This window comes from Pogoniulus pusillus, chromosome 4 (genome assembly GCF_015220805.1).
Source record: "Pogoniulus pusillus isolate bPogPus1 chromosome 4, bPogPus1.pri, whole genome shotgun sequence".
NCBI classification, from domain to species: Eukaryota; Metazoa; Chordata; class Aves; order Piciformes; family Lybiidae; genus Pogoniulus; species Pogoniulus pusillus.
Window position 1 is genome coordinate 3,767,788 of NC_087267.1, and position 21,126 is coordinate 3,788,913.

Here is a 21,126-nt window from a genome sequence, read left to right on the forward strand (position 1 = left end):
AATCAAAACAAAGCAAGCAAACAAACAAAAAACCCTAATACCCCAAAAGCCACCCAAATCCCAGTTGCCTTGTAAAGTGCTTCCATGTGTTTTACCTTTTTATGTACATTTTTCACAAGCTAAGTGCTGCCAATACTATTTAGCTAAAGTATTTCCCATTCCACTAAAATTCTTACACAACAAAGGGATAAAAATGAAGAAGTTAGGACTGTTGGAAAGTACTGTGAAAGTATTGGTTCCTACTGCTTTTCCTTTACAGCAAAAGCCCAAGCCACTCCTGTGTGATCTGCAGATTGCAGTCCCGTATGTGTACATATTTTAAATCCTTTTTATGCTGGAAGCTGAAGGTTTTTCATCATATTCCCCCTTAATTACACTTTTGGACACACTTACAGGTTCTTACAGTAGAAAAGGCCTATGCCATCTGTTTCTGAGTGATCACTGGGAAGATCGTAAGATAACAGCTTTATACAAAGCTGTGTTCACAAGTTTTCACCCCGTGCTACCCTAGCTGCTTTCCTCTTGTGCTTCTTTAATTCCTTCCTTCAACATGAAGTAAATCACCTCCTAGGTGGACAGCGAATTTACTGAAAGAAGGCAAAGGTAACACATTCTCCACCCAAAAACACTGAGAAAACTAACAAGGTACTCACTTGGATGTCTGGTTTTCACCTCTGCATGCAAAATCAAACAAACAAGGAAACAACAAACACCAAAACCCACCACCAAAACCAAGCAAACAAAAAAGGTGTCTTTTTTTTTTCGCCTCGTGCATCTGAAAGCCAGGCTGGGCACAAGGCAGCTGTGCTCTGGGTCTTCCGTCTTAGGAAGATCTTCAACCTCATCCCAGCTAGTTGAAGCCACACGGAGAGAAGGAGAAGGGAAGTTTAGCTGGCAAAACTGCTGATACCCGATTTCTCCTCAGCAGCAGACCCCTGGAGAGCGTAAAATACCTACTACTATTTTTAGCTTTCACTTCGAGCTGCTGAAGCCGGCGCTAAGCTGACACCCCCGCTCCTGCCCCGCTGTGTGACTGCACAGAGACAGGACTCCATCAACAGCTCACCCCACGCAACACGGAGGGGGACACCACAACCGACTCGGTAATTTGCATGGCAAACCATGAAGAAATAGTTTCCTTTATGTCACAAAAGGGGAAAAGATTTTTGTGTTACGAACACAACCATGCTTCACCAAAAAAAGAGATGAAGGGCTTCCAACAAACCCTCGTCCTCGCATCCCCGCGAGAGGCCTGGCCACCAGCCACACCTGCTCAGCAACGAGCTTCGGTTCAGACAATGGTGCGATTTAACGGCTTTCTGCACCTCCTCAAAGGTGACTCCCTTCGCGGGCCTGACCTTCCTCCATCTCGGGTCGGGTCAGCATGGCTCCGCAGCCCCTCGTCCGCAGCGCCCAGCGGCGCCCCGGCCCTGCGGCTCTCACGGCCCGGGGGACAGCGCCGCGCTGGTCCTTGCCCTGCGGGCTCCATCTCGAGTAGGCGGCGGTAGGGACGCGGGTGACCGCTCCTTCCTCTTCTTCTTGCTCCTTCCTCTTCTTCTTCCTCCTCCCCAGCTGTTCCCCGCCTCCGCCCAAGTAACCGCCAAGCCAGCCTGTCAGGTATTGAGAGCAGCTTGGCGCGGCAGCGGCCTGCCGAAGCGAGGCGCAGCGCAGCCCGGCGCGACGGGAGCGGAAGGCGGGTCCCCCTGCTCCCTCCCCGCACAGCGCATGGTCGCGGCGGCAGCGCGCTCGCCGGCCTCCCCTCTGGCTTCCGCGCGTTGTGGTCTCGCCCGCCCCCGCTGCCATGTTGGATCGTGGGGCCGCCGGAGCCGGGCCGGAGTTGGAAGTTTAACGTCTTTAGGAGGGGCGGACGCGATCGTCGCAGACGCGGAGCGGCACCAGTGCGGCAGCCGCCGTCCCCAGAGACCCCTCTGCGGATAACTGCAGCTGGCCGATACCCCACTACCCTTCTCCGCCTTCCTCCTTCCACGGCTCTGAGAGGGAAGCTCCGCGATGCGGCTGCTGTGAGGCCGCGGCGGCAGCGGAGGAGGAGGGGGCCGCGGGCACCAACGGTCGCAGGGCGGCGAGGGCAGCGCCGGGCCGGCCCCGGCCATGAGTGGCAACCCGCAACAGCAGCCGCCGCGGCGGGTCACCAATGTGGGCTCCATGCTGCTGACCCTGCAGGAGAACGAGAGCCTCTTCAGCTTCCTGGGCAAGAAATGCGTGGTAAGTCTTGGCCCGAGCAGCAGGGAGGTGAGGGTAGTGGGCTGCCCATGGCATTACCGGGTGGGACGTCCTCGAGTCCATCCCGACCTTGGGCATGAGGGACTGGGGGCCGCAGTAGGCAGGGGGCGTTTGGGGACAGGCTGGCCGGGGCGCCGGGAAGTTGAAGGCTGCGGAAGTTTCAGCTGCCCCGTCCCGACGTCTGTGAGAGGCGGCCTCTGCAGGCCTCGCTCCCTGCCCGTCTCCTCCGCAGGACCCCGAGCGGTGGGGGTGGAGTGGGGTGCTGGGGGCAATGAATGGCGGCGGCCGCGGCGCGGGTGGCAGGGTTCCTCTGCCAGCCCGGCCCAGCGGGGCTGCCCACCCCGAGCGCCGGGCCCAGCCTTACCCTCTCCGCCGTGTCAGCTCTGGCTAGAGCCGTGCGCTCTCGGGCGTCTCCGAGACCGCCTCGAGCGCCGGTGTGGGCTCTAGGCTTCCCGGTTCATCGGTATTGAGCTCCCAAGGGGCGCCCACTGGAAGCTCAACCCTCCCTTGCATCTGACCCTTGCTCTGCAGGGGGTACTGGTCAGCTCCGGGTCTCGGTGACAAAAGTTCCGTTGCTCGAGAGGGCTAGGACAAGCCTCAGGTGCACCTGCAGTACCACAAAGCAGTGTTGTAGTTGTAGGAGGGCTCCTGACCGTGCTAGGCCTGCTTTGAATTTTATCGTTACTTTTCCTAGTCTAAACAACAGGTTCGTATATTCAAATACTACATCTTTTTATGTTTAAAAAGGCAATGTAATGGTTAAAAGAACAAAAGTGTAGTAAACGAGTTTCCAAGTATATCTGTTTTCTTTCAGAGTACCTTCTTGCATGTCAATATAACACTGCATTAAAATTGTACTTGTATTAAAGAACTTCTCAAAGGCTTCAAAAGTTAACCACTTCCTGTAGAAAATAAGTGGCTTTTAGAAATACTGCAATGTTTGAAAAGTGAAAAACCAAAACCAAATAGGCATTTGGAAGTCATTGAAAATTCTGCTACCTGGCAGTCTTCTAATGCTTTTTGCCCAGCATCTATCATACTAATGTTAGGCACTGTGCAACTTTCTGTAACACTATGGAGAGTATTTAATAAGGATGAAATTTTGTGATTTAAAGCAGGATATGCTTACAGTGGTGATAGTTCCACCTAACTCTTTGGACTTCGAAATAGTATTGTTGATCAAACTGACTGTTGCAAGGAAAGCCTAAGATGTAGTAACAGAACAGTAAGTAGTTGATATTTACATTTGGGTGGGTTGAATAAGATGCTGTCACAGTAGCTAAGGTAAATGGGTCAGAATGTGAGGCTATAAAGCTTGTTTTTTTGAAAAGTGATAGATTTATTTAAAAGATTACAATTAAACTACTTTCAAAATTGTACTTCAAATATTTAGCTCACTAAAAAAAAACAACCCAATGCTTTTCTCTGAATTTAAAGAGTGCATGTGTTTGTGTGTAAGTTCACTTCAAGGGTGCTGTGTGTGTTTTGTTTTTTTTCCTACAACTTAACATTTTGTCAAGTGAACACACTTCATTTTTGTTACGTTCAGCAGTAACACTCACCTACTCAAATTCTCAACTATTCTACATAAATAGCGTATTTAAAGCAGACTGGAGGTAAGTATCTTCACAGTATCTGGGTGTCATGAGATTTGTGACAGGTCGATAGCTTCATAGACGTGACTTGCTTTGTATTTGTTTTGAAACTACATGTTCTTGTGGTTTACACTGAATTTTGGATGATATTCGAATTTGAAGTTCTTTTAAGCCTGTTCTCTTCCCTTTCCCCTCCATCTCTATATGCTTACTTAGGTGAAGCGTAGGCTTATCGTACCACAAAAAATAAGCCAAGCGTGGTGATAATTCAGAAACTAATTTGTCAGCAGTTTAAACATCTTTGTTCGATGAAGGGCAACATATATCAGAGAAATGGGATGGGCACCTGGAGATGGTAACAGCTTTGGCTGGCTAATTTGAATCCACACTATTTGTTTGTCAGAGCCCTGTTGTTTTCTTGATGCTGTTGACCTCTTCAGCCTGACTCAGTGTTGCCATACTGTGCTGAGAAATGTAAATATATGATATTTGATCTCTTAATACCCATGTTTGAATTATGCATTAGTGAAACTTCAGACTAAATGCTGCTTTTTAAGAAAGGAAGACTTTGCAAGTTCTGTAGAATGCTGCAAGCTGTCGTTACCATCAGCTGAATTGTCTGCACTACCTGACTGCTACAGGCAGTGTTTCTGTCAGTACAGAGCATGGGTATACTGCTGGATGTGCTGTGCATCTGCCATATCAACATCATTTTAGTTTGTGTTTCGCTTGACCTTGTGTTTAGATTACTAGTGAAATAAATGCCAGAAGAACTGTTTAGATGATAAACTAGATACTCTTTTTGTAGTAGTGATTTATAGTGCTCTTACAGAGGCCATAATGCTGTTATCAGTCTTGAGGGGCTTGGTTAAGAAAGCATGTGGCTCTCCGAGCCTAATTTATTTAATCAGTCTTTCCTTTGGCTCAATTTTTGACTGACAACAAGACGACTATTTTCAAATAACATTGAGGATTCAACTACTCAATTTATGTTCTATAGAAGAGCAAAGGACTTGTTCAAGTACCTTAATTTTGATTGAGTATGAACATAGACAATGACATAATTTCAGTAGCGTCTAAGCAGTGATGACTGGGAAACACAAATAATTACCTGGAAGTCACCACAATGCTGAAGTGCTTTTGATTCTTGTGTGTTGCTGAGACTGATACCATTTTTTTAACTACTGCTGATACTTAATCTCACTGTGTAGCAGGCAAATGTATCTACAGAAGGTTACTGATTTTTTTTTACTTCCTTTTTTTATACTGCTTGCTGAGCTGTAAAATATTTCTCTGAATCTAAGCAATTAAAATTCCTTTGCCCGTGACAGATCAGGTTTTCAAAAGGAAGGTTTTGGCTGATAGTCAAAACTGCAGCTACAGTTAATTTGGCTGAAATATGAATCCAAATGTAGGACTATTATCAGGAGGCATCCAGCATAAGGTGGCCCTTTTATTGTTGCTTAGGCAGATAAATAATTTTTATTCAAGTAAATAACTTTTTTTTTTTATTTTACTGAGACAGGTGTGAAATTTATTCTTTGTAGAAATGTTTCAATAACTTTTTATCATCATGATGTAGAAATGAAAGTGTGTGTAAACTTACACTAAGGAGAGCTATGAGATTACTTTTGTGTATTAATGAAATATTTTTGTGGTTATACAAAACTTGGAAGTTTTTGCTTAACTCTGCTCAGTTATATACAAGTGAGTCACTTAAATTATTCCTTAAAAAGGAATAAGAAGGGCTTTTGTAAGAAAAAGCAAATTTTTAATGAAGAAGATACGTCTACAATTCACATGCAGTTGGTCAGTGATAGCATTGATGAAAAAGTAGTTTAGTCTGTAGAAATAATTTTGTATGTGAGAGGCCTTAGGAAAGAAAACACTTTTATACTGCTTAGAATTGGAACTCATCACTTAGATAAGGTATCATGAGTAAGGTTAGGGGTAGGTAGTTATTTTGTAAGATCTTGCCATGGTTGATGTAGTAAACAGGAACTGATAAAGAATGCAGAAGGAGAAGTGACACAACAGTAAAGTCAGAAAACTCTTTTAGCTGTTTTTAAAACGCTTGTGACCAGAATAAGAGCCAGAATAAGGACAACTAACAGTAATAGTTGAGATATAACCACCAGTCAGGTTTTATTTTAGCTCTTGCTTGATAAGAATTAAAGGTTTCATCAGAAAAAGACAGCGCAAACTAAGACTACAGATCTGAGTAATGGGCAAGTTCAAGTGGCTGAGAAGTGTTTGGTTTCTTCCATTTGAGTTTATGCTGCAGGCTGTACATCCAAAAAAGGTTGACATTGTAACTTGAAAAGGAGTTATCTCTTGAACATGTAGGAAGAACTGAGTCATCACTTCATTGGTCGTTATCGCTTTGCATGTGTTTCTAAATGAAATGCAGAGGAAGAAGACAAAGCATATATGATAGGGTCTTGTGGAACAGAAGACTTGAGAATTATGCCTAGATTTCTTTTGAGGTCTGTCCTGTTCTTTCAAAAGATACACATCTTCAGATGCTTCACTAATGCCCAGTGGAGTCCTTTTTCTAGAGAACTTGTTAACAGTAATCTTCCCTTTAGAAAGAATTATATTGGATTTTGAAAGTTCCTCTGACCTAAACCTGTGCATACAAGACTGCTTTTCACAGAAATGGGTTAGATGAGACTTCAGAGCAGGTGGCTTAGCCATCATACTCAAACTGCACGTATCTACATTAGGGTTATTTATCATAAAGTGTTTCTTGTCCTTGTTTTTCTCACAACTTGCTATTAAGCTAAGGTAGTCAACTATGCTGTGAACAAATTATTTACCCAGGGATGAGGAATGTTTCGAGACCACATATGAGCACACTACAAGGCATTGCATCTCATAGCTCCATGTATTTGAGACAGAGCATCAATTCACAAGTGTGGGATTTGGTTCAAGAATTAGAGACAGAAATGTAGGCTTTAAAATCCCATCATTGTTAGTAAACATCACTGGATTTTATTCAAATCTCCTACTTAACACAGAAACTTAAAAATTAACTGCTGATTTTCTGTTTCAGTGACTGTACTAGTTGCATCTCTCTGATCATCCTTTTAGCTCTTATAATAAACACATAGATTTGTTTATTGATGTGCAGTGTGAGTCCTACTACAAATTTCAGTCATATATCTGTTATGAACTGTTATGTATTGCTAAACAGAAGGTAATCTAGTAGCACAGGCCTGGAACAAATAGTGTTAGGATTTCAATGCTCTTGTATTTTCCTCTGAGCTACTTTGTAGACTTGTCTCTGTTTTGAAGGTAGTCAAGTGACAAAAATCTCTTAGCATGTGTGGTTAATTGGCTGCCAAGTATACCATTCATACTCCTGATAACATGCTCTGGAATCTTATAGTGAACGAACACAACAGGATGAAGACAATTTGTAGTCACAAGCTGTTGTGTTGTAATTTACCAGCTCCTCACAGCTATGAATCAGATGGAGGAATTTAGATTGCAAAGTTTTAATGTAGGATTCGGAATAACAGTCATGCTTTGACTATCAGGTTTTCACCAAGATGCCTAGATACCAGTTGATTAGGAGAATACTGAAGTAAGAGGTAGTTTCTTGTTAGAAGATAAAGACTGAGCTTACTATTCATGCATGTATATATAGATGTATGTTCATCCTTTAATGGAGAATTTATGTGATTTATGTTCTATCTGAATCTGTTATCACTAGAATTTTTCCTCTGCAAATATTGTTTTAAGGGCTCTTAAGGGTTTGGTATAAGTCAAGTTTGTTGCAAGTAGAGTATGTAGGATATGATCCATCTTAGACCATGCAATTGCAGGGTAAAAAGATAATAATGAATGTTATTATTTTAAAACTCAGATATCTTCTTTCAAAGGAGTTTGGATATTCCTGCCTGAAAAAAATTACTTGTCTTCTGTAGAGATGCTTATGATCCTTGTTGCTCTACTGTTATTGCCTCTAGTAGTGCTGGAATTACAAACTTAGTTACTGCTACCATTATTAGGTAGTGGCTGAAAGTGTCGGCAACAGGTGCAATCTGCCACTGGCAGGTCAGTGCTGGAATGAGGGAAGCACTGGAGTGATTTGTATACAATGAGTGAATGTCATCTAGGAATTCTGTTGTTCGTTAACCAATGTGACAAAAGTCTTCATTGTTCTAATGACCTTTCTATAGTCAGAAATGTCTGCATTGGAATCATCTCTCTTCAAAGTGCTCAGAGAAAGTTTCCTGTTCATTTAAAGCTGTGGTAAGTTTTATGGTGTCCTCTCTTCCAGTGAGCGTGTTTCATAGGCTTGTGTCTTGAGGAATGTTTGTAGTATAGAAATAAGTCTCCTACACTATACTAAGTTTTATGGTTTAATGACCCAATACTTAGATAATAAAATATAGGAAATAACAAATATGTGTCACAGGCAGCAGACAGAGTAGCTTATAAACAGGTCAGGGTACAATTTAATCAAGAAAAATTGACATGTTTGGTACAGAGATTATTTTTTTTTCAATTGGCCACTTTGCTTTCTTTGAACAGTAAATCACAAAATTGATTTAGAAGAACTGAAGTATTATCTTCATGGGTGGCTTTAAACAGCCCTTTTTACAGAGACATAACTTGTGTGCTGTGTAGGTAGTTTTGTTTCTCAGGATATTTGCTTGGGTGCATTTCCACATTAAATTTGGTTGCTTTTAGATGTGTTGTTTATGTCTGGATAACTGAAGAAGTGGGCTCAGTAAATGTGCAGTTAGTTACCTTTGAGGATAGTTGCAGTTCGAGATCCTGGAGTGTACAGAGATCTTCATGTGACAGGAGCAGTGTACTAGAAGGGCCAAATGGAAGAAGAGACGTAATGAAAACCATCACAGGAATGCTTTCTTAAAAAGCTGCTCACTTGCTTGATTCTTCAGGTTCAGTAGTGTATTTTCAGCTACTCATGAATTGAAAGTATACAATTTTTCTAGCAGTTTATGCAGTGAAAAACACTTTAGGCATCTCAAATTAAAATGTCTGTGTAAGGAGTGTATGATTCTAGAAGCAGTTCATTAAATGAATTACTCAGTTCCTGTAAACTTAATGTTCTGCAGAGATCATTGCTGGCAAGGAAACTGTTGCTGCAGAGCTTGATGACATACTGGCGGATTTGCAGATTGCAGCTCACCTTAGGCACTTGCTTTCACACGTGCATCCTCATCTTGCTGAGACTGTTCTCCTTGTACTCTTTATTTATCTATCTTTACTATACTCTAAGACAGCTGCTTATTTTTAATTTAAGTTTTTCTCTATATGTCTGGCTTAAAGCTGAAAGATCACATTAAAGCCTGCTAATCAAGGTCATAAGGGTTTCTGTAAAATGTTTTCACACAAGATTTTCTCCTGAGCTTTATGTGCAGTTCAGAACTCTCCAACACTCCTCTAATTTCTCTTCAAAGTGAATATATTATTTTGTCTTTATCTCCCCTTGTTGATTACCCACTACGCAGCACCAGAGTGGTGTAGTTAGATGGGAATGAACTGCACTCACTGAACATACTGAGTGCAGGGCTGCTGTGCCTGCAATCTGAGAAACACCAACCTAGTGAAAGAAAAATGTGGCTTCTTCCTCTTTAAAAAGCTAAAAAAATGGTATTTCATTATTTGAACTCTTAATTATGGAAAAATAACTATTGCCTCTAAAATTGTGAACACTTTGAAGAAATACATTTACTTCAAGTGTTATTGATAGTTTTCCCAGAAGTTAGGCAACACTTGGTGAGATTATGTACAAGAAAAGTTACAGTTAAAGTGCGGTAATGAAGGGATTCTCTGAATATTAAGTAATAAGACCTAGTACTTCTCTTGCTGTCTAGATTGGAGAACAGGAAGAATATTTGAATACGGGGATTTGGCACTAAATTGTAAATGAATTCTACCACACACACAATCCCCCTCCCCCTCACTTGAAGGTGACAGCCAGAGATTTATTTATCTGGATGTGATTTGTAGATAATAAAATAATGAATACTGATTTGTTGTATTAGTATCTTCCTATGTTAGGGATAAAGAAAAACAAGGGATGTTTTATAACCTTCTGAGTGCATTTTGTAACAGAATCAGTACTTTGTTGATATAAAAAGAATCTTAAGTTCTGTGTGAAAAAAAGAAATCTTTAAGGTTTTTATATAGCAGGTTACTCTAAAGTTGGTAATTGCAGGAATCAGTTTAACTGTTATTTCTTTAGTAAGCCAGATCTCATTATCTGCTTGCATAGTGACCTCTTTTAAATCTTGTGTCTTCATTTTCATCATAGTCTCCTTGCACTCTCTTATCATGCACACTTTATTTTTTAACAAATTTTCTGTCCCAGCAAAAGAGTTTCTGCCCATTATTTCCACTTTGCCCTTTGTACCTCAAGTGCTTCCATGATCTTTCTTTCTCCTTTCAGATGCTATATCCATGATCTGCACAAAGATCTCAAAGAAGTGTCTGTCCTCCTCACCATTCTTCCCTCCACACCCTTACAAGTGCTTTATTCTTGCCAATTAACATTGTGTCTTATCAGAGATGCAGTTTTACGCACAGCAAATGCTGGGATAGACATTACTTGTATTCTTTTAACTCAAACCATTGCAGGAGGAAAGGGAGAAGAGGAAACAGTCTCTATGCCAGCCTGCTCTTTGCTGCTACATGTGTAAGACTACCCTTCAGCTTCCATATATAGCCATTAGATATTTCTCTCCCATTTCATCTTCAATGGTCCAAAGTAATTACTATTATTGTTATAGAAAAGAGAACTTTTGGTGTGTAAGAGAGCTGGAGGTAAAAAACAGAGTATGATACTCTTCAGGCTTCTTGCACAGCTCCACCCTCTCCTGCTGCTTCTCCAGGCAGGACCAGACTCTCCGGTTTGTAAGCTGCTGTATTAAGAAACTGTATTCTGGAAGATACAGCTTCAGCAACTCTACAGGCTCAAATTCAAAACCACAAAAGTGCTTAGTCCTCCTTTGATTGAACTGTAAGTTATTTCTCACTCTTCTAACCATGTGACTGTTCTTCCTGAGCACAGCTAAGATGTGGTCAGTCTCTGTAAGTGGCCTTTTTTTTTCCCATTTACTCCCCCTCAGTAAGCCAAAGCAAATAGAAGTGTCACTTGCTTTCTGACACTAACCCTACACAGAGGCAACCAAATAGGCTCTTCTCTGAAAAACTACCCTTGATTTTTGTGGTTAACTGAAAAAAGGAAGAAAACTACGAGCATCCTGTACTAGTATGCGCTCTGCACAATACCACAGGCAAAAGCTTCCCCTTATGTTTGTGAAGAAGGAAGTGGTAGTTTCTAATAAATGAAATATAAGGCTGTTTGTTAGCCTTTGGTCTATGGTCAAGAGTATTTTGGGCACAGAATTCATGTTATAACTGGGCACAGAATTATTTACATTCATATTTTTAGTAGCCTGGCAATTAACAGTTTCCAAAAATCATAGATTTAGGGCTTAATTTTATGCAGTTTTTTGTCACTCAGTGTTTTTTAGCTATACAACAGATATTGTCATTTTGATCTTTTTAAGTGTTTCACCGCACTGTTCTCAGTTTAGGTAGCTGGAACTCTTTAAATTGAAAATTATACATGATTTTAATAGTGTCTTTGGAACAGAAAAGACTGGTTTCATTTGATCTCTAAGAACTCAATTAGAGATTGAACAAAGCACCTCCCTATTAGAAAAATAATTTCAGTTTTGTTTTGGGGAGATTTGCCTATATCGTATGCATATGCCAACATTTATATACTGGAGAGTCTGTTCCTAAGTCTGTCTCTGCACAGAATATCCCCATTCTTGCCTTAGTTCTAAAGCCAGTACAGTATGCCACACAGCTGGATGACAGTTTTGTTTGACAGGATGCATGGAGACGGATTTGGTGCTAAGTATTTCTCGAGGAGATGCAGATCTTTATTCTGTGTTATGACTTTATTATTTTATGTGACTTACGAGGTCTCTCCTAAATCCTCCATGCCAGTATCTTTATTGATGATCTGGATTAGGGCATTGAGTCCATCATCATTAAGTTTGCAGATGACACCAAGCTAGGAGCAGGTGTCGATCTGTTGGAAGGTAGGAGAGTCCTGCAGAGGGACTTAGACAGGCTGGATGGGTGGGCAGAGGCCAATGGGATGAGATTTAACAAGTGCAGGGTTCTGCACGTTGACCACAACGACCCCAAGCAGCGCTACAGGCTGGGGACAGAGGGCTGGAGAGCAGCCAGGAAGAAAGGGACGAGGAGGTACTGGTAGATAGTAGGCTGAAGATGAGGCAGCAGTGTGCCCAGGTGGCCAAGAGAGCCAATGGCATCCTGGCCTGTGTCAGGAACAGTGTGGCCAGTAGGACAAGGGAGGTTATTCTGCCCCTGTACTCAGCACTGGTCAGGCCACACCTTGAGTACTGTGTCCAGTTCTGGGCTCCTCAATTCAAGAGAGATGTTGAGGTACTGGAACATGTCCAGAGAAGGGCAACAAAGCTGGTGAGGGACCTGGAACACAAACCCTGTGAGGAGAGGCTGAGGAAGCTGGGGGTGTTTAGCCTGGAGAAGAGGAGGCTCAGGGGTGACCTCATTGCTGTCTACAACTACAACTGAAGGGAGGTTGTAGCCAGGTGAGGGTTGGTCTTTTCTCCCAGAGAACCAGCAACAGAACAAGGGGACATAGTCTCAAGTTGTGCTGGGGGAAGTACAGGCTGGATGTTAGGAGGAAGTTGTTGGCAGAGAGAGTGATTTGCATTGGAATGGGCTGCCCAAGGAGGTGGTGGAGGCACCGTTCCTGGAGGTGTTCAAGAAAAGCCTGGATGAGGCACTTGGTGCCATGGTCCAGTTGACTGGCTAGGGCTGGGTGCTAGGTTGGCCTGGATGATCTTGGAGGTCTCTTCCAACCTGGTTGGTTCCGTGATTCTCAGTGCTTCAGTTCTTCATTGACACTGTTCCTTAGCAGTCTCTTTGAACATATCTGGTCTTTGGTGCCTGTAAACAACTGTGACTGTCTGTTCATCTGTCCTCTCTTCATGTTGTTTTGATGAGGGTTGCTTATCAAGCAAGTGCTTATGCTTCCATTCCAAGATTCAGTGTGTATAATCAAGAGGTCCGTCCCTCACACTGGCTGCACCTGTCTGGGCCTTCCTGTCTTCAGTAACCGGAACTGACAAGCTCAAAATGTGAGTCCTGTAGCCAGAGTACATTGAGGCTTAGTAGCAGAAGGATGCATCTTGTCCTTTCTCTCACCTCTGATCTATCAGCCATCTGTCTTAGCATATTAATGCTAACAAACTTAAGTAGGGTAGTAGCATGAACTGATGCACTGTTCTGTGACACTTCATGCTGTTTGATTTGTTGGTGTACTTCCTGGCACAGGTTTGCATAATGCAGCCAGTACTTACCCAAATGAATGAATGTGGGTTTGGGAAGAGAATGGTGTAAACACAGTTCCTGTCAGGCAGTGTGGATAGGGCCATCTTTGCCCAATTTGCATTGTGCTAGGAGGAGAGAGTTTGTTCTTCTCTGCAGATGTGCATTCTGCTGTACAAGTTGCCACTGGATCCAGAACATATTTCTGCTCCTAGTTACTAATACTTGCACAACCAGTGAAAGCTACCAGGAGACAAAAGCAACTGTCCTGCTGGGAATGGGGAGATGGAAGTGTTCTGATATTCTAGTGTTGTCAGTAGCAGTACATGACAATAAGACTCATCTGTGCTGCAGTTCTCATAACTGTCCTCTTTGTTATCAAGTGAAACTGTGTTTTTACTGCCAGCAACAAAGTTCAGTCTTGTCCCTCTGCTCCTAGAAATTGAGAAGATGCAGGTGACTAAAAGCTTCAAGCAGACAAAATTGTGGCTATGCATTTAATAGCCTACTGCAGTGGACAAATTACCAAGTGCATCTGATGTATTGTGAACACAAGGTCATAAGATTCCTTCTTCTCTGATTTTGAGGGGAAAAAAACCCCAAACTCTGCATTCTGGTAAGAAGACCTGTTCAGCTTGTAGCCATTATTGGACAGACTGAATTACATATAGCAGGAGTGACCTTTAAGGGCTACTGCATTTCACTTAGTGTGTACTTGATTGTAGAACACTGGCCTACCAAGAAAATTAATGCCTATCTAGAGCTTTTTTTTTTCCCCAGACAAATAGTTTGTAAGTAATTTAAGACAAGTTCTGAGCATCTTTAGAGACTTCAGGGATATGCTAAGGTCTCCTGGAATCTTCCCTGCAGCTGCATTTTGAATCATTTTAGCACTTTTCTATCAATTCAGGCACAACAATTTGTATCCTGCTTGAACTGCAGTTCTAGGGCATAAAGTAATGTAATTAATGATAGTTTAATTATCATCATACTCTGTTCTGGTCTCACCTTAATCATTGATTCTGTCTGGGCCAGAAGGGTGTGAGCTCAGGAACCTTTTCAGTTCTGTCTTCTATATCCACTAGATCAGGTGGATAGTTTCTGACATATAGCAGAGTTAGGAAGAATTTTGGCTTCAGGGAAGGTTTTCTGTTCAGTAGCCTTCTGCTTTTATTTTTGGGCAGTGGGTAGTGAGTTTGGAAAAAGAGATCATTAACTTTGTTGTTAATATGATAAGTTTCTTTTGGAAATCTTAGCTAGGCAGAATTTACTTGCATAATTATTTCACCTTCAAAATTGGGTGTTGCAAACTCATCAGTACCTTATTTATTTTTCCCGTCAACAAACTACACTTAAATATTGCATCTGTACTATTCCTTTAAGTAATCCATGGAGAGTGTAACAGACACACAAATTGTGCAAGAGAACCTTTCTTGTGTAGTGGAAGTTGAGAGTTGGTAATACCTGGCCTGAGAATTTAAGCACATACCTTGAGTTGCAGAGCCCATGCTACAGAATATTGCTGAGGGTAGGCTCTTAATGCAGTTTCTAGGAGGCATAAGTAGTAATACCAAAAGTTAAAGTATCAATAGATTATTTTAATTGTTTAGCTTTAGTTCTTCATAAAATAATCTAGATGTCTGGAGAGATGGTCACCCTTATTGAAGACCTATGTTGTAACAAGAATAGAATGCCTACTTTTCAAAATTTTTGTTAGATGTTCATCTTCATCCTCTAGTAGGGAGAGGCTTTTCAATATTTATTTGGTCTATCATGTTTCATAATATTTATCTGTCCTCATGTACGAAGACTTCAGAGTATTTTGTTGGTCAGGGTTATCATGGAAGAGAGCACTGAGAAATGCCAGGTAGATGGGGAAATTACTTTCATAAAAATAATTTTCCTTTTACCATTGAGTCATGTGCCTTGTGCTGCTTATTTTTCCATCTTAAGATTCCAGTGTTAAATACACTGTGGTAAAAACATGTGATAACTTTTAAAAGGTTAGTAGGTTTGTTACAAAGGGTTTACAGATGTGAATTGTCTAAAATGGAAATATATGACACCTTAATCCTGAGATTTGTGTAGAATTGGACATGTAATAACACCATTCTGTGACACTGCTTTCAAACTACTAGAGCTTGTTTACACATGGGTGAAATTCAGTGGCTTTTGACCTTCACAGTGCATTGTTAAGTGTGATTCTTTGCACCTGCAAAGGAGGAGTCCTTGCAGGCAGTGGAAACTGTGACATCTATAATAGATGTCACTTTACTTAGAAGGCATCCCTCCCTCATCGTGAAAGAATTTCCATATCTAAACCAGTCAGCAGTGACCAGGCTATCAGGTATTAATTAATGTTCATACAACAGGAACAAAGTCTAATACTCTGCTATTAGCAGAGAAGATGATGTAGATACACCCCTTCCACTTCCACCCTCAAATCCTGAGTTTCTGTCCGTGGCAGCAAAGTAATTTTTTTCCTTCTTTTGTTAGTTCTCAAGGCACTTTACAGAGGTAGAGTCTGTATCTCCTTATTACAGACGAGGAAACGGAAACACAAGGGAGAAGTCGGTGCAGCCTGTTGACAGAACTAAGTGAAAAATAACAAACTTCCAAATATTCAACCAATGCTTTCACCAAATCTGCTCCAAAAGAGCTTTTAGCATTGTATCCTGGGAATGAGCTTTGAATATGGCCAGGCATTTTATAATGTCTACAGCTTTTTTTTTTTTTCCTGTAGTATATAAACTTCTCAAGACTTAAAACTGGGAATAATTTTATTTATAGTAGACTCAGTTGTTGATATTAAAAAAAACAGGTCTCATGTATGCTTAAAGTTCTTAAAGTTTCCTTATAGCTGACTTGAATTATTGTAACTGTTGTATTCAAACAGGGGCTGATGGAGAAGGAAGTGAAATATGTTGAGTAATGGAGGGGTTGCAGTTCTAAGTACCTTTATGTAAGTAGATTGAATCTGCTTCACAGAACAGGCCACAAGTTGTGTACATGATTTTGAGACCAATTGCTGGCAATTGCTCAAAGAGGTTTTACTTTTAATAGCCTTTTCTCAAGTTGGTTAATATATTGAAGGGAGTTCTTTGTTATATGTTGGCATGAGCTTAATGTTTTCTTACAAAAAGTTTTTGCTTCTAAAACAATTTAAACTGTGTTCTCTAAATATCTGAAGTCAGAATTCCTTCTTCTGCCCTCATGTGTATAGATAATAAGAAAAAAATTAAATATTTGGTCTTTATTTTTTAAAAAATCTTCACCTGACAGCACCAGTAAATATTAAATAGCATTTTCAGGAGTTCATTAGTGTTTGAGAGCTAGGATAATCCAGGAATTCCTAAGGCTTATGCTTCATGTTAGTTTTTGCTAAGTTTGACTGTCGTTATGAGTGTTTTCACTTGTGAACGTGATGATAACAAGTACCATTAAGTGAATCTATAAAGAGTGGGTCTAACTCTTACAGAAAAAAAAAAAAACCCTCCAAACTAAACAAACAGAAAACCCCCAACAAATCCAACCCAATTTGTTTTCTATGGATGATAAGGGTCTAAATTCTGACTTTTTTTCAAAGTGCTCTTATGTGTTTGAAGTGAGTGTGAGAATCTACTTGTAGGAACCTGCATTAAATATGAAACTAGTATGTAACATTTGGAAAAATCTCACTGCATAGAAAATGGAATGATTGTTGAAGGCTGAAAAAAAGAGGACCTAAGTGCATGAAGGCAACTAGTTGCTAGTAGAAGAGAATGCCAGATCAAAGGAGTTTGTTTCCCTTATAGCTGAACAGACAGTGCAACTTGATTGTGTGGTTCCAGTTTTGTTGCATGGGTTGCATGATATGTGATTCTTACCCTGAATCTGTATGGCTTGAAATGCAATTGAAATGTCTATGTGTGAACATAAAACATAGCTTTGAGATTCAGTGAATCTACATGTCTCCACAATGCCATATTTGTGTAAGGATCAGTCTAGTCTTGGGAGTATTGGCTCAAAATGGAAAGGCAGACTTAACATTTGATCTAAAAATTTCATGAGCTATGGAATGCCTTGATTTTAAGTGCATTGGGAAACTAAGGGCAGGAATAGAACTGGAAGACAAAATGTCTTTTTTTTTCAGTGAGAATTCTTGCTCCGTGGTAGTAGAACAGTGACAAGCTGTGAATGGTATCTGTGTGCAGCACACTTTCTACTGTTCTGAAAGAAACTACATGTGTAACTTTAACAATGTAATGCAAATTACTGTGTTTTGTCGTGTTTCTGCTGCTTTTTGTCTAGTGAAGATTTCAGCAGTGTCAGAGAGTTGCAGCTGAATAAGTTACTAATGATGCTGTGCAGGTAAACAGGAAGTGACAGCATTCAGCTTGCTCACCAATGAAATCCCAGGTTGTGTATGTCATTTGGTAAATAATCTGCTAAGATGAGATAGGAATGTTCTTAAGATGAGAAAGGAATGTGCTTGTGGTTATGGTTATGCCATATCCCTCAGAGACCACTATCATAGGGTCAGAATGGTCTGAGTTGGAAGGGGCCTGCGAAGGTCATGTAGTCTGTCCCGCTCTGGAGTGAGCAGGGGCATCCTCAACTAGTCTGAATGAGGTTGTAGCAGTGAAAAATATCTTTTATCCTGTGTTTGAAAAAAATCACATCTCTCTTAATTAATCATGTGCTGTTTGATTTGGTTTCATATGCTGTGTTGTTTGCCCACTTCTTAATTGTTGGCATTCTGTGATGCACTGTTGAGCCACAAGTGTTTAATAAAGGAGTTGGTCAGAACTGGGGGGGTTCTGGAAGGTACTGGAAATGTAAATTAAGTTGTATATGAAGACATTCAGGAAAATATGTGCTGCCTGTAACTGGCTAACCAAAGGTTAGAAATGAATTAGAAATGCTTTACTAGACAACTACAGACTTTAGTTCGGACAAGTACTTTTTGTAGTTTAGATCTGTTCAACAGTAGTCTCTTGTTTAATCCTTTTTTTTTACTGGTACCTTCTCTACATCAGTAAAGCATATTCAGTGAGGATATTGCAGCTAGATGTGCGCTAAGAACAAGACAGTGAAATCCATTCCCTTTGTTTCATCTAGGTTTGATCTCTTGATTGCTTAAGTGTTTTAGGCAATTTGTTGTGTGGAGCTGTCTCAAATTGCAAGATCCTCTGTGTCAGAAATTACAGGAAATACCCAGAATGTTGGGTGCTTTTGGTTTTCTTTCTTCACCACTGCAGAAGAACTTCCTCTGTTCCTTCTCCCTTCAAATAAAGTAGTGTCTCTTATACAGTGGCTTTATTTTTAACATAGCCTAACATTGTGTATAGATGAGGAAAAAAAAGTAATTTCTTATCATCTATAATTACTGCATTTTTAAATCAGTGTTAGATCATAGGAACTTAAAAGCAAGCTTTATGCTGAAATTTTAATGCTGTTGGTTATTGCAGTAAATAATTTCACTAACAACATAACCTCTAAATCCTCAGTATCTTCAGTTGAGTAATTTCTCAACTTGTACCCAATAAAGCTTTTCTCATGTGACCAGATATTTACAAGAGCCTCTTCATATGTCAGTTCTGTCAAACAATGTTTTCCTGTCTGTGGAGCTGTCGGTCTGTCTTCTGAAAATAATGTCCTGTAAATTAAAATGAGAAGATAGTTTCCAGCTGCTTAACTTGTTGAAATCTCCCAGCAAACTTCGGGAGTTTAAAATCCTGTCTGTAGTATCCAAAGATAACTTTTTTGCAATACACGATTGTCTTTAAAGATTATTAATAATTTGTTAAACACATCTTTAAAAGCTTTAAAAATCGAAGTTATTACCCTGTACCAAAGTTGCAAATACGTATCCAAATCCCCAGTGGGTGAAGAGTGTCACATGTCAGTCTCATTTGTGAAGATTCTTCAGGCAACCTGGTACAAAGACATAAACGTTACAAGCCAGTAAAATCTAACTTACTAGAATCTAATTTTGTAGTCAAAATATTATGGAGTTCTTAGAGTATTTTTATCTACAGAAAAGTGTCAGCACACTTTTTTTATTGTTTTGTTTGGTTGGGGTTTTTTGTTTGATTCTGGTCTTTTTGGGTTGTTGTTGGTTGGTTGGGTTGGGGTTTTTTTTACGAGGTGCAGTAACCATAAATAGCCCAATCCACTGTTTAAGGGGAGAAGGGCTAAAAGGACAACTTTTTCTGTTGTCTGGAGCTGTAATCCCTGCAACCTGAGGTCTTTCAGATGAAGGTGTCAGCAGGAGGCAAAAGCAGTCTGCCTTTAGTGTCGCTAGGCTTTTCTCTCTTGTGCTGCTGTTTCTTCTGGCTCCATCTCTTCCTATCTAAAACTACAAAAGTAATTACAAGTTGAAACATGAATAATTATTGAGGCCTTTAATGTTTGGTGAAAGTGTTGATTTGTGTCCATATTTCTTGCTGTTATGCCTGAACTGCACCGATGCCATCATACTAGATGCCCATGCTTAAGAGGTTTAGATTCCTGCTATCCACACCTAGTAAATATTGCATGATTCTAAATCTAACTAAACTCAGAATCTCTAAGTATGTGAAAGTGCTAGGAAATATTTTTGTCTGTTCTAGCAAATGCCTCTGCAGTGTATAACTTGGAAATTGTTAAGAAGCATACTTGCATGTTGTTTATGAAGCCTAATTAATTTGGGATCATCTGAGCAGTGGCAGGCTTACTCAGCTCATTTAAAAGCACTGTTGGAGGAGATTGCAGTGCATGCCTTCTGTAGGACTGCGTGGGGATGAGAACATTCACCCTAGGAGTGGGTTATCAGCCTTTCCTAGCAGGAAGGGAACACACTGTTTCCACTGGCAGGAGATATCCTCAATGCCATGAAAATAACTACATATTCTCTTGAAACAAGACCACTTCGTAGAAGGAAAATGAAACTTCCAGAAAGACTGAGCAAACCTTGCTTGTGTGGGCTACTGAAGGCCTTCCCTTGAGAAGGAGAGGAGGCTCCAATGCCTGGTCCCTGCAGCAGGTTTTATGTTTCTGTAAAGAGTGATGAGCTAAAACTCATAGCTGTAGTGAATATTTTTGGAAGTTCTACATGTTTATGACAGTAAAGATAAATGCAGAACAACATGGGGGTATTCTCACTAATTCAAATTTTGTTTGCTTTGAAAAATGTGAATTTATTAAAGTATTGACATTCTGCCTTATTTTTTCTTTTTCCCAGATAAACTAAGATTTCAAGCAATATTTCTGCTTGATTGGTCACTGCTACTTTTTCCTTGTTTGTTTGGGGGTTGTTTGGGTTGGGTTGTTGGGGTTTTTTTTTGCAGAATACTGAGTGGTTGACATTTATTTCACTATGTCACAAGTACTGTCTAAACGACTAATTTTGTATGGATGCATCTTGATTTCTTGCAGAGGTAGCTGCCCTGTGTACTCACTTCTACCTTATGTCTTCCTACAACATTCATGAGTCTTGATGAGTTTCTGTATCTTCTGTGACTCACATAATGCTAGGCTATTGGAGGTTGCCTTAGAACTGAAGCTTCCTGTCCTTGTGGTCAGGATTTACACCTCACTAAGCCTTTTCAACAGTGAAGTGATACTTCATGATACCATTTCTGTCTTCCTGAAACCTGCTGCCTGGGGAAGAATGTTTTTTACCACTGTTTTAATATCAATGAATAGCAACAGCCCTTAATTCTTTAACAGTCACCCCAAGATATCTTCTTGGGCTTGTATTAAAGAAGAAATGAGTGATTTGGGAGCGCCTAGCATCAGCTGGTCAGGCTTCATCATGCTGAGTTAGCTATAATGAGGATTTCCACCACAGTAGGATCTTAAAAAAACGCCTGACACAGGTACCTCAGGACAACTTTTCCACATACCTTCTTTAAGGAAAAGATAATAGAAATCCTAATTTCTGTTACTGTAG

The 21,126-nt window shown here is 40.6% G+C and overlaps 1 protein-coding gene across 2 annotated transcripts in view; it reads left to right on the plus strand.

Annotated features, from left to right (window-relative positions):
• Nucleotides 1-2,109: 2,109 nt before the first annotated feature.
• The window catches only part of WASL (WASP like actin nucleation promoting factor), a 46,791-nt gene continuing 27,774 nt past the window's right edge, over nucleotides 2,110-21,126 (plus strand). For both annotated transcript variants that reach the window (XM_064141998.1, XM_064141999.1), the window contains exon 1: nucleotides 2,110-2,223. In XM_064141998.1, coding sequence (XP_063998068.1) covers nucleotides 2,110-2,223 — 114 coding nt within the window. The remainder of the gene's footprint in view (nucleotides 2,224-21,126) is intronic.